General features: G+C 34.6%; 1 protein-coding gene across 6 annotated transcripts; it reads left to right on the top strand.

Annotated features, from left to right (window-relative positions):
* The first annotated feature begins 7,427 nt into the window (after positions 1-7,427).
* On the top strand, positions 7,428-13,770 carry LOC147507594 (uncharacterized). 6 transcript variants are annotated; one of them, XR_015217711.1, is made up of 6 exons: positions 7,432-7,807; positions 10,012-10,128; positions 10,977-11,048; positions 12,362-12,554; positions 12,672-12,723; positions 13,469-13,770. XR_015217711.1 is itself a non-coding variant. In XM_086600312.1 (4 exons), the coding sequence occupies exons 1-3, from the start codon at positions 7,500-7,502 to the stop codon at positions 11,029-11,031; spliced, it is 480 nt and encodes a 159-aa protein (XP_086456438.1). In that variant the 5' UTR covers positions 7,428-7,499; the 3' UTR covers positions 11,032-11,048; positions 11,372-12,187. The 6 variants fall into 6 exon arrangements, 1 of the variants encoding a protein (XP_086456438.1); XR_015217710.1 differs by having other exon boundaries at positions 12,672-12,735; XR_015217713.1 differs by lacking the exon at positions 7,432-7,807 and adding an exon at positions 9,501-9,930 and having other exon boundaries at positions 12,672-12,735.
* The last annotated feature ends 667 nt before the right edge of the window (positions 13,771-14,437 follow it).

The following is a 14,437-nucleotide window of genomic DNA, read 5'->3' as shown; positions in this document are numbered from 1 at the left end:
GTCAGAGTATCGGACTAATCAAGGAAACTTATTTATTTGAATAATGATGATGTCAGGAAATGCTATAACTTATCCTTTGTTTCTGCAAACTATAATTTCGGTTTATGCCATGACAAGGATCAAACCAAGGCCCAAAATTTCGATATCGGTTAATATATCGGTGTTCCCAAAAACCGAGATATATCGGATATCTCGGTTTTTTTGGTGACCAGTCCAAAGTTTCTAAAATATCGGATATCTCATCGATATATTTCGGATATCTCGGATATCTTGTCGATATATCTCGGATATTTCGGAAATTTCAATAAATAATTGGTCAAAAAGTCAATTGATATATATCGATTATCTCGGAAATATCGATTATATCGGCGATATAAACTTTCATATCGGAAATTCCGATATATCTCGGAAAAAAAGGGGTTCAATATTCGGTGGATATATGTCGGAAATATCGATATCGGTGTACCAATTTACCGAGATATATCGGCGAGATATCGGATATCTCGGCGATATTTTGGGCCATGGATCAAACTGAAAGAGGATAAAACAATACAAAATTCCAGAAAAATTGTTAAAGTAAGCGCACGGCTAATAAAATTACCGAAGGCCATAGCCTATGTAACTGCAACTGCAAATGTTGTTTTTTTAATAGACAATGTGCTGATATGGGTATATGTCCTAAAATAAATATTTCATTAAGTTATGATGAACTATAGATAATTCAAATTGAAAAAACAAAAATATAAATTTGATGGATAATCCAATATATAATTCAGCTTGAAAAACACTACGTTAATCTTCATCCAAATCTGATGAATTATTTGGGATGCTTAGGTAGTCCATATCCCAATTTGGTCCTCCTATAAGCAATGCTTCATTTATTGACTTCAAATAGGCATTTTCTTTTCTCAAGTTTTCAATATCTTGATGAACTTGTTTTTCTCTAGTATTTGCTTCATGCAGCTCTTCACGTTTAGTAATGACTTCTTTGTGGTTGACGTCTAAAACCTCAAATTTGTATATCTGTTGTAGAAAGCGGATAGTGTTTCCTACCACCGCATTTTCTGAGTCCACTTTCTTAGTTTGATACGTCCCCGAAAATGATTGGCTTACAGGATAATTTGGATTTTTGAAGATTTCTCTCATTATCGGCAAATCTATTATGACATCTGCAGTGTATCGGTTGTTTTCAATCTTTGATATGTAAACTGGTTCTTCCTGAATTTTTTCCTTGATTAGAATTTCTCTCAACGCTGTCTTGAGTGAAATTTTGTGTTTGGTTTCATACTCCATGAGCTGCATTTTAAAAATTACATTAGTTTATATAGTATACATGTTTTGTAGGCTTTGTAGGAGGATACCAAATGTGTGTCAAAGTGGGCTATAGTGAATAAGTGCAGGTATATATATACGACTAAACTTGGTTCCAGCATTACATAATTTTGATATAAAAACATGCATTTTCTTATACTCTAGTTACATATATATACTATACCGTACCTTATACACACACACCTTTCCCCTTTAAAATAAATTTTTAATCATATGGATGATTTGAAAGTTGATATGTTCTCCTTTGGTCTGCTCTTATATTTCATATAATTTCATCAATAATTGTCGTGTTGTCTCTCCCAATAATTTCATTAATAATAGCTTCAACTCGAGAAGAATTATAAAGAGGAGGGGTAAGAGGGGTTCCAAGAACAGTTAATAGTGAGTGGTTGTTACACTAATACAGGTCTTAAGTTCAATATAGTTCAATATAATTTTGAATTAAAAGACGGTAATATCTCATGTGTTTAAACTTTAATATTATCATCAGTTGAATCATAAAAGAGAAATCAACAAAATTATTAAATAAGATACTGGAAAAGAAATTGTTTACCTTATCCATTTTTGTTAACTCTTTTTGAAGCCTTGATTGAATATCTTCTATTGCATGCAATGAAAAAAAGAAAAAAAAACTCAGTTATATATGTAAAACTAATGTAAATCAGACTAAAAGAAAAAACTGAAAGTTTACCTTTGTTTTTTGTTTTGTGTTAGTAGGATCGTGAGTTTTTTTTATATATAGGTTTGTTTAGGTTTTATTATGTCATTAGAAGTTTAGTATTAATAGGATTCTTATTAGATATATTTGTTTAGGAAGTTAAGTATAAATAAGATTCTTTTGTTAGAAGTCGTTATGTAGGCCTGGGAATTAGACCGTATACTTCCTTGCTAGTCCAGGAGATCTTCCTCAGGCAGTGAAGTTCGGGTACAATAATGAATCCAGACCCAAGATTCTTCTTGAAGTAGGATCATCCCATAATATTAAATTAAAAAAATGTGAAAAATGAGAATAGTGAAGTGAATTGCTTTCTTTGAGAGTGAGCAAAAAAAAATTAAACAAAGATAAAAAATTATTTGTCTTACTACCCTCATGTCATGTAATCCTGCTCTACTCCGAGGAATCTCATTATCTACTCTGTACTCGTGCATGATCCACTTTGTTTTAGCTCCTTTAGGGGCCTTCCCTACATAAAAGACCAAAACTTTCCTCTTTCCTCCTATTTTTTTGGCATCTTTGGTATTAGTTGTTGTGATATCTTTGTCAGCTCCAGTTAGGGGTGGGCAATGGGCCGGGTCGGGCTAGCCCGGCCCTAAACATTTAAAGCCCTTCAAATATTAGAATTGGGTCGGCCCCCTAAAAATCAAATAGGGCGGGTCGGTCGGGCGGGTCACAAGTCTAAACCTCAAGCCCTTACCCTACCCTAAGCCCTCTTTAAAAGGCTTTAGGGCGGGACCTATATATATATAGGTCCGCCCTAAAAAGCCTTTATATATATATATATATATATATATATATATATATATATATATATATTTTTTTTTTTTTTTTTTTTTTTTTTCTACATCAGTTTAAAACTCATTTATATTACAAAAATGTACAATAATCTACAAACTCAAAGTCCAACCAATCTAGTAATAATCTGTATAAGTCCAAAATTTAAAATGCACATCCACAATCTAATGAACTCAAGTACATCGAGAGTTCGGAATTTGTTCTTCCTTGTACTCAAACCTCACTAAAATTACATTTTAAATTGAAATACATAGACAAATAATTATATTATCATTTTAAAGGAAGAAGTAATAGATATAAAGAAGAAACATAATAGTTTTGGTTAAGGGTCATGGAAGTTGTTAAACTATTTGTAATATCATAAATTATTTCTATAATAGATTCAAACAAATATAATATTACCTTTCTTCTAATTTAAAAGTGATTCAAGCTTTGTATATAGAAATGAAAATATTGGCTTTTGAACAAGTGATGGAGAAAGGTTTGAGATTACAAATGTCATTTTTCTGACAAAGGTTGTTTTTTGGTTTCTATGTTACAAATGTCTTCCTCAGTATTTTGCTTTTAATGGTGTGGAAGGAAATCTTTAGTTTTAGACTTGGCTTGGATGTGAATAAAAATATAATTTATAAGAAATAAGTGAGAAAAGAAATTGAGAATAATAAGTTATGGACTTTGACTTGATGATCAAAGGAATAAAGTTTTATTTTTATTAGGCTAGTGCTCATTGTTCTTCATGGTACATTAAGTTGACAAGTTTTATTATATAAGACAAGTTATTGAAAGTACCATTGGGTGTAAGTGATAAATTACAAAGGACAATGTTATTTTAATTGAAAATATTTAACAAAGAGTTGGACAATTATAGTATGTGTGTTTATAGTGAAAGTGTGAAACAAGACCGGTTAGGGCTTGGTTAGGGTCGGGCCTATGTTTTAGAATCTTAGCCCTAGCCCTACCCTAGAAGGCATTAGGGCCAGGCCGGCCCGGCCCTAAACTCTGTGAGGGCTTTAGTTGTGAGGGCTTTATAGGGCTTAGGGTCGGGTCGGTCAGGGCCGGGTTAGGGTCGTTAGGGCCAAATTCCCACCCCTAGCTCCAGTGGCCTTCCAATATCCATTGCCAGCTGCGCGATTCGGATGGCTTCCATTTAGATATTTGCGATCCCTAGGTGTGAAGAAGTACCATTGTTTCTCTCCATCACCATATCTCTTGTAAAGATCTATGGATCATTGAAAGACTAAGAATAAAGAAAGTTGCATGAAAAATAAGACTTCTAAAATTCATGGTAGTGTATAAACCTTCCACCAAAATTGACACAACATTTAAGGTAAAGCTATATAAACCGCATTCGTATAAAGTTTGAACAATAGCATAACAACAATAACAAAACACATTTGTTAAGAAAAATAAACCTTTTTTAGTGTGATAAAGTCAAATAACATATATAACTAACCTAAGCAACTATTATCTATGAAGTTCTGAAAGTTCATACTAATAAGTGAGTTGCAATGGAAATTAATTATTGTAAAGGGAGTGCTTTAACTGAAAAAAGGATCTAGAAGGTAACATAGACTTACTTCTACTGATTTAACTCGATAAAACTAGTATAAAATACCTGTCAAATCCTGAGGATTGTGCTTGTAAATATTTACATCTTTAATGTTATTGATTGGTAGCAGGTTGAGATTGGAGAGCTTGTTCATAAGATAGTGCTCTATGAGCTCGTCATCACGAGGAGCAAAGCGATATCCAGGTGGAAAAGATTGGAGAAACTCTTCATTAGCATCAATACTATTAACTTCAACAACTTCACTAGATTCAGTGGTTGGAGAACTAGTAGTTTTTCCCATATTGGAGTATGAGTGAAACACGAAAAGAGTATATCTGAAAAGATATGGTTGTTTACAATAAGAGAAGGTGTGCTTACGTTACACAATTGTTTTGGTCCTTAAGTTAAAGGGATTTTGATTGCCCCATTTTAACTTCTTTTCTGTTGAGATTGAGTTGTTAAACATTGATTAGTTTTCCTAAAGAAACGGGAAGATTTTTATCGAAAACGTAAAGTTTGAGTATGTCACGATTCTAGTATCCGTGTCATTTGATCCGAACTTGTAGGGCTAGCAATGGGTCAAGATGAACCGATACCGATCCGGTTCGAACCAATAAAAGCGGGTTTGGAATAGATAGTTAGCATATTAGACCGGTTTTGGGTTTTGAAAATCAGAACCGGACTCTTATTGGATTGGTTCTGGATTAAGTATGTACCGAACCGTTATGGGCCTGATCCGATTAAAAATTTTAGTCTTATTCTTCCTAATTTTCCTCCACTATATATTTCTATTACCTTTTGCAACATTGCAATATTTAAAGTTTCAAAATACATATGTAATATTACGATATGTTTTTTACATAATAAAAATATGGTTTATATCTAAAGGAAAATCGGCCTCTCTTACAAATTTGGATTTCAAATCATTCATTATGCCTTTTGGATTTGTGTACTTTGTTTTTTGTGTTTAGCAAAAAAAATTATTTAATATTTATATAACAAAAATTATGATCCAATTATAAAAAACTCAGTTCACCGGGTTGAAATTGAGCTTATTGGTTCAGAACGGATCGGATCCGGAATTAAAAAAAAGTTTTCGGTTCGGTTTTGGTTCTCTAACTCAAATATCCATTCGGGTCCGGTCCGATTCTGGGTCTGTATGGTTGAAAAGTGGATCTGTTTTGGATTTACATATATCCGGACCGATCCAACCCATTACCAGCCCTAGAAACTTGCACCCCATAGATGAATATAAGGGGGTGCGTGTGGGGGCGGTCGCACCCCTGAGATTAGAAAAGTTCCACTACCACATAACTGACTAGAAAAATCTTCAAATTATAAGGACTTGCACTCCTAATGTTTTTAGCAAACTTTCACTATCGCACCCCCAAATTTTTTACAACTATAGTAAGAATATTATCAACAAAAAAAATAGTATGAAAAAAAAAAAACTAATAAAAAACATTCTAATAAACCAATTTTTTTTTACTTCTCTTTTTGCCCTTACAAAATTATCATTTATCATTTATTTTAAGTTCAAAATTATTAAAGATGGACAAATGTGTCTTTGAATATTTGATGGGTTGATGAGACTAAAATAAATAGCCAAAGGCCTAAAGCCCAACCGGTCAGTTTATATAATTCTAATCACCCATAACAAACTCGTATGCTCTCCTTACTTTACTTCACTCTCAATTTTTAAACAAACAGTCAGACCTCAACCCAAAAAAAAAACAAAAAACACAAATTCATAAAGGACTTGCGGCGCAATGCAGTTTGTTGCACGCTTGTCCTAATTATTTGTAAAACTCATTATCAATAAAATTTTCACTTAAAAAAAAAAAAAAAAAAAACAATGTAATTTTTTATTTTCAATGTTAATATTTTATAAGTCTATATAACATTATATATAATATTACATAAACTTATAACATTTTAGGAAGTTAACAATTTGTTGAATTATTGTAGACTTGTGAACTAGATTATGTATTTTTTTTTATAAAACCTTCATACATTATATTAAAATAGGTAAAATATCCCTAGGGCAGTACAAATAAAACTGTTTAGGGCCATCAGAATTAGCCCACTTTGCTAGCTTTATAGCCCATTCATTCCTTGTTACAGAAGTGTTCCTAAACGAAAATTCTGTCATATCTATCAGCTTCCTGTTCATCTCTTCTACACCAGCGCTACGATCCCTATTTGTGGTCAGAATTGTGATTTTTGGAATTCTTAACCATGAATAAATGTCTAAATCCCACAGTGGACGACGCATCAAATCGAAAGGGTTTTAGGAAAATCGTATTCGGTTAAAACTATTGTTTTTAGCAATTTAATTTTTTGTCTCATTTTTTTTTCCCTTAATTAGCTATATTGTTTATGAAAAGTTGGAGACTCTGTGAAATTATAGATGGGGTTGTTTTTTTCGTAATTAGCTATAGTGTTTAGGAAAAATTAGAGACTCTGTGAAACTCTTGGGATTGTTTCCTTATTTATATTCAACTTTTTTATAATTAATAATAGAGTTTAGAAAAAACTAAAGTATTTGCGAGTGCTCCAAAAAATAGATCGGTGAAGATATAACTATAATATATATCTACGGATAAAGATAAATATTTGTTTTCTATTTTATCTCCTACTTTTTCTTAATTAGTCATGACACGTGGACACCTTAGAAACGCTTTCTCAATTGAAGAGGGTAGAGCTATAATATATATATATAAAGATATCGAGAAATTGAGTATCGATAAATACCTATATCCTAATATTTTGTAGTATGTTACCAACATGTCAACGTGATTCCAGGCATGTACCAGGCCAGTACAGGCTACGTTCAGCCCGTGGCAGCCCAGCCCAGACCCCAAACAAGTCAGTACCAGCACCCAACAGTTCATGCTCAGGCCACAACTAGCTACGTCCAGCCCCATTCAGTCCCAATCAGGTCCACACTTGGTCATCACTCATCAGCAGTACCCTACAGGCTCAGTCTTGTATCGAAAAGGCCCAATACAGACCATAACCACTCTTCTTTTCCTTCACATATATACTGATTTTTTGAACCAAGTTGGAATTACTGCTCCTTGACAAGCTTTCGTCAAACCTTTTATGGAGCGTACAATAAGTTCGGCACCGATAATCGTTAATGTTGTTGAAAGAGCAGGACATGTTGAGGCTTTCGAAGAGTGGATTGAACAACAACAATTGACTGTTAAGCACATGCCTACTATATATATATATATATATGAAACTGTTATACCTCAAGCTATTCACTATAGGCCTAACTCAGCGCCTTCGAATCTTCCTACTGGTGTGGTTCGACAAGATGGTTATCCGCAACAACAGACTCTTGAAAACTTTGGCCAGTTGTGTGCAACTAACGGTAATGGAGATCCTTATGGTAATGAACTGGTGAGGTAGGCTTTATATTGGTCTTGGGATTGCATGTTTGTTTGTCCTGTAAACTAAGAAAATTAGTTTGTTTGTGTTAAATAATACATTAACATGCTATTCGAGTTATAGAACATACCTTAGTCCTAGGGGAAGAAACCCGAATATAAAGAATGATAACCTTGAGAGTTGTTACTAGCCTTGTCTCTTGAGTAGGATTGTTCTGCATCGGTGTAACCTTTCAATTTCAAGTCTCCACCATGGTATATTTCATTAATTCAGATTTTTTGGAATATTCTTTTAATTACACATTCTTGATTTGTTTTTGTCACCGGGCTTGAATCGACCTAGTCACATGGGTGATTCACCTTGGCACTTGGAAAGCGAGCAAGATGAGATATCTATATTTTTGGCACTAGAAGAGCGAAAAGAATATTTTTTAAAATTCTTGAATGTCGTCTTAGTTAGAACTAAGATGAGACCTTATAAAACAAAGGTCGAACATAAAATTTATCCACAATTTTATGTAGCTTGTAGTTAAGCCGAATATGAGTGTTTTTTCTTAACAAGCGCTAGAGAGTGACTGGGATAAAACTCAAGCTAGGCGCTTGTTTAGGGACTAGACAAAGATTTGTATGGTGTTACAGTTTTGCAAGTGACATACCCATTTTAGTGGGATAATGCCATAGCATACATAACATACTGTATGTGCTTTGCCGACAGATAGTGAGAACAATGAATGAATCCCTTCTTCATTGTTGGGTGAGCCACTAGGATAATTAAAACTTTTTCCTATAGTATGCCTTTCTTAACCTAAGGTTATGTCATGAAAAGAATATTTGGTGACGCTACTTTAGTATGCTTCCTAAGTACGACGATACTTACCGGGGCATTTCTAGGAAAACGACTGAATATAATTGAACTAGTATTAATACTTAGGAAATAGTTTTTTGATATTACATCATATTTTGTGATTCATAGCGGGCCCGCGACTATATTTTTAATGTCATGAGTACAAAACAAGGAGGGGATGTAGCACTGCTTTATACGAGGGATTAAGAGTGTTGATTCCAGTGTAATCAACAATGTCTAAGGCATATACGAGATACACCACGACTATATTTTTAATATGTCACTAGTACAAAATAAGGAGGGGATGTAGCACTGCTTTATACGAGGGATTAAGAGTGCTGATTCCAGTGTAATCAACAATGTCTAAGGCATATATGAGATGCTTATGGGTGATGCGTTTTTATTAGTTGGGTGAAAACTTAATAATATTGCTCTTGTTGCTCTTTATTTTTCTCGTGAGGTCGCACACCTTATTCCTTGTATGCAAAGATGAGTAATAGAGATATTGAGAGATATTAAGATTTGTCCTATGTGGGTGAGTGAGAGATGTAAGTGGGTTGGACCACTTAGGTCCGCCCACACAGATTAAGGATCCATCCCCAATATAAGCTACTCCCTGGATCGTAGGATCGTAGTCCTACTAGATAGAATAGAATCTATTTTGAATCTCTTGTTACGCAAGAGTCGTGGGAGTTAGCTATTTGCCTGTTTGGTTTTATATACTTTACGTAGGTATTAGAAACACAACAAGTAGAAGAAAAAGAACAAAACAAGCTATCTCAAATTCTTACTCTCTTCTTTCTCCATTCACCAAGGAGTGGGGTTTAAGGTGTGGATTCAAAGGGTTGATTCTAGTAACAATCCTTTGAATCCACACCTTAAACTCCACTCCTTGGTGAATAGAGAAAGAAGAGAGTAAGAATTTGAGATAGCTTGTTTTGTTCTTTTTTTCTTCTACTTGTTGTGTTTCTAATACCTACGTAAGGTATATAAAACCAAACAGGCAACTAGCTAATTCCCACGACTCTTGCGTAACAAGAGATTCAAGATAGATTCTATTCTATCTAGTAGGACTACGATCCTACGATCCAGGGAGTAGCTTATATTGGGGATGGATCCTTAATCCATGTGGGCAGACCTAAGTGGTCCAACCCACTTACAGTTTGTTATAACGAGTCATCTTGATCTTTATTGTAACCTTGCAAGTTACCACAATGTTTCACTTGGATCGGCCAATGTACTTGTTGGGATATCTTGCCAATCAGAGTTGCGTTTATCTTATAAATAAGGAGTTCAAGTGAGTGTTCTCTTTGTGATTTCCTGGTGGTTGTAAGTTTAGTTATAGATTGCTGAGGACTTGAATTATCTTTTGTTGCAGTGTTATGGGATACACCCTACTTCTTAGCTTGATTGAGTACAAAACTCTTGTAATTCATGGGGACATTGAGCAGGCAAATGAAATTTTGCCAACAATTCCCAAGGAGCAACATAATAGGTATGTTGCATAATTTATCTGTTGGACAGTATTCCGTGTGTCTGTTAAGGGGAAGAATTATATGATGTGTTCAACTTCGTTATATACTTGTTTATCTTCACCAATTTAAAAAAAATCGTCAATGCAATGAGTTCTGCTTTGACCAATGTCAAACTAATTAGCATTGTGTAGTCACTTTCTGTTTTTCCTTTTTTGGGGACTGCCATTAAGCTACCTTTATCAAGAGCTTTAGTATCTTGTAAGCCTTTTGAGCTATATGCCTGAAATGTTTCAAAACACAAAAAATAATCGTACTTTGACAATGGTTAAAAACAATGGACACGCCAATTTTGAAAAAATTGCGGATGTATACAAATATTGCATGTAATTTATCTCAATTTTGATATTTTGCTGGTACTTATCCGTGTCCCGGTGTCAATGTAACCTAGTTAAAAAGTATTGCGCTGTATACAAATACAAATTTTGTTCTGCTGGTACAATGTGGTTAAACAGTGTACCTACATATCTGTATAGTTGGTCTATGGCTCTTTGTGCATGGGAGCCGCACAGCGATTTAACTTGTGTGAGAACCACAGCACAGTGCACCTCTAAAGGGATTGCTTATCGGCTCCCTCTGGTGTGAAACCTATGCCGTTGTTGAAATAGAAAAAATATCTTTTATGTTTTTAAGGTGTCAGCTCGCTGTAACAACCAACGTTGCACTATGCATCAGGAGTCAGCGAAATCCCTTTACTACAGTTCTAGACTTTTGTGTCACTATAGCAATGAAATCTTAAGCTTATTCTTATTCCTGTTTAGCATGATGTTCATAATCTCGTGCTCAACCTGTTTCTCTCCTGCCTTTCTAGGAAATCGCTACAGAATTACAGAGTGAATCCAGATGGAAGCAGTTGGGAGAATTAGCTATGTCCATTTGAAAGGTATTTGCTTACTTGGTTATATCTTTTGATCCCACCCCACCCGCCCCACCCACACACACACACACACACTCACTCTTCCTTTGACACGGAGATACTGGTTTTAATCTTTCTAAAAATTTGATCTCTGGATATCATTCAAAAGACCGTATGTGGCTATTTGCATTCTGTTAAAAAAGAAGCGAGATGCTGTTTGTGTTTGAAGTTCTTCCAATTTTTGATTGGTAAAGGGAATTGAACTTAAACTATTCTTGTTAGAGTTTAGCATGTGAGAGATTGTAGAAATTTTAAAGTTTTTATGGTGTATTTTTGTTTTTTATGATCAGTTAAGGACGTGCCATAGTTGTGAGTATTGTTTGTTTCTTGCTTTGAATGGATGATGGTGTTGATGAGAAGGTTAAAAGTGAATATTAAGAACAAAGTCTTGGTGCTTCTTATTTTGACTTCATTGGTTTTATGCATACCCTGTGAGATTTTCCGAAAAATGAAGAAAAAAAGTGAACAGAATATCAGACATACTAGTAGATTTTATTTTTATGCAAGTAAAAAGTGAACAGAATATCAGACATACTTGTAGATTTTATTTTTATGCAAGTATAAGCACCACCACACCTGTTTTTTTTGGTCCACAACACTTATGTTTCGTTCCCAATAAATTGTTACTATCAGGATAGGTAGCACTTAGCAAGGAGTTAAGAATAGCTAACTACATTCCCATATGATTCTTAAATACAAAAAATTACAAAACTAGCGTATCCCAATTACAAAACTAGTGATTCCCACATGATTCCAATATAAGCACCACACCTATTGTTATACACGTTACAGCTTAAGGCACCAATGTTACTTGTGTATAAAGTTAAATAAAGTTGATCTATCTGTACATGATCCTATATTTGATGGAGATAATATGTTTTTTGATCTATTTCATTATCTCAGAGGTGTTTTATACTTCTGTATATGCACATCCACCACCAACTCATATACCACACAATACCCTAAAAATGCAAACCGGTAGACAGTAGGATACATGAGTAGACAACCATGGTTCTACCCCTCCTGTGGCATGATTACATGTCAAATGGTAATCTTTTATGTCAATTGAGACTATTAAAATGATCAAAGAAGATCTTTATTCAAAATTGAAATGATCACCTGAAATAAACCTAAATGTGATACCCCTTTTTTTCTTTCTATCCTGTTTTTTTATAAGTTAATATTTGTGCTGTCTTAATTCACGCTTCTGGCACCTATGGTTATAGTTCTTTTGTTTCCTCAAAAGTGAAAATCTAATTCAAGCATTTACCCTGATGCAGTTGGATATGGCTGAGAAATGCTTTCATGCAACAGACTTGAATGGTTTGTGCTTCTCTATTCTGCTCTTGGAGATGTAGAAGGAATAACGAATCTGGCATCTCTTGCGAAGGAGCATGGGAAGAACAATGTTGCGTTCCTTTGTCTTTTCATGCTTGGTAGATTGGAATAGTGGCTCCAGTTATTGATAGAGAGGTAAATGTTACCATCCTGTATATCCGAAACAAGTTTGTTCATTTAAATCTATTGTTCTTCATGACTATTTAGTCATACTGGAGCGAATATTAGTCATACTGGAGTTATATTCTGCAGCAACCGGATACCTGAGGCTGCTTTAATGGCGCGCTCCTATCTTCCTAGCAAGGTCTCAGAGATGGTGCACCTCGAAAATCTCTATCATCCTAGCATCCAATGCATTCATAAGTTTGATGTCATTTAAATTTGAAAGTTGTTGCAGCTAAGATGATAGTGTTTTTGGTGGTGAAAGCACATATATGAATGACAGCTGTCCCCCCTGCTTAGAACTACTTTGTTTTAGTTACAACTAAGGAGCATAATTCTGCACTGCAAACAAGCAGGGTTTTCTGTTGAATCCCTTATTTATTGTGTTTCCTTTAAATTCATCCCAACCATGGAACCCTTGATTCTAACTGTGATTACGCAACAATGGAAAAATGGTTTCTGGTTGGCAAATTTTTAGTGCCATTCTGACTCTCTTTCAAATCTCGTGTGGCAAAGCTAAGGGTGGAATTCGAGCTAAACAAGCCGAGCTTTACCATGCTCAAACTCGTCTCGCTAATTACACGAGCTTTAAATTGAGCTCGAAATATATAGTTAAACGAGAGCCATTCTGTTATTTTACACTATAGATATGCTATTTGAACTAAACGAAATTCATCAAGCTCATTTGTTACACGAGCTTTTATTTGAGCTCGAGCTCGGCTCATATAAGTAAACGAAGAAATTTATTTGCTAGCCAAGCCCAAGCCGAGCTCCGAGCCCTCGGCTCAAATTCCACCCTTAGGCAAAGCTAAAATCAATACATGTTTACTACAGGTTCTTCATGGTTTAATTTATTTCTTTTTTCTCCTTTATTGCTTTTATATCAGGTTTGGTTGTCCACTCTCGGGAGGCCACGAAGACTTTACCAGGACCATCTGTTTAGTTGGTGGCATTAGAGGCGTGTATACTGATTCTTTTATAAAGAAGCATGTATTAATAAAATTTTCCAGCTTCAATTTGTTCATAGCAGATGCTTGGAAGCTTCTTTCTCCCCCTTTTATTTTATTTTATTTAAATTGTTTTTCCTTTTGTTTTTCAAGTATGTCATTTTTCCAGGAGGGCGACTTCTGAGTATTATTGTGTTAGGGATCAATTCAGGGTTAGCATATTCCATTTTATTATTTTTGTATTTCTTTATGCTTTTTTGGCTGGCAAATTTGTTTTATTGTTATTTATTTGTTTAGATATTGTTACAAATTAATGTAAATTAGATTATTTTCCCTCCTTTTCTTGATTTCACACAGTTAATCAATAAGCATCAGGTGATTTGATCGGAGTATCGGACTAATAAAGGAAACTCACTTATTTGAATAGTTGATGATGCCAGGAAATGCCATAATTTATCAGGAAATGTTGTTTGTTTCCGCCAACTATAATTTTGGTTTATGCCATGACATCAAGATCAAACTGAAAGAGGATAAAACAATACAAAATTCCAGAAAAATTGTTAAAGCAAGCACGGGCTGGAGTCCGGTTTTGCTGTCCTGAAAATTTGTTAAAGCAAGCACTGTCGGTTTGAATTGAAATACTCAAATACACACTGATATTTTTGTGTGTAAATCTCGAGACATTATATAAGCGGTTGTGATCTATTTTGGATAGGTAGACAGCAAACTCTGGGACAGCGTAACTCAACTGACAGTATATGTGCTCAGGCGCTACCCATGTTGGTTTGTATTGGAATGTCGGCCGAACTTTGCCCTAAATATTTGAACTTACATCTGTCCGTGTGGTTAAAACAGTGACTTATTTTTTTGATGGGAAGTTAACAGTCAAGGAATGGGTGGTCAGAAAAA

Source organism: Coptis chinensis, chromosome 3, assembly GCF_015680905.1.
Source record: "Coptis chinensis isolate HL-2020 chromosome 3, ASM1568090v1, whole genome shotgun sequence".
Taxonomy (NCBI): domain Eukaryota; kingdom Viridiplantae; phylum Streptophyta; class Magnoliopsida; order Ranunculales; family Ranunculaceae; genus Coptis; species Coptis chinensis.
This window is presented reverse-complemented; position numbering and strand designations above follow the sequence as displayed.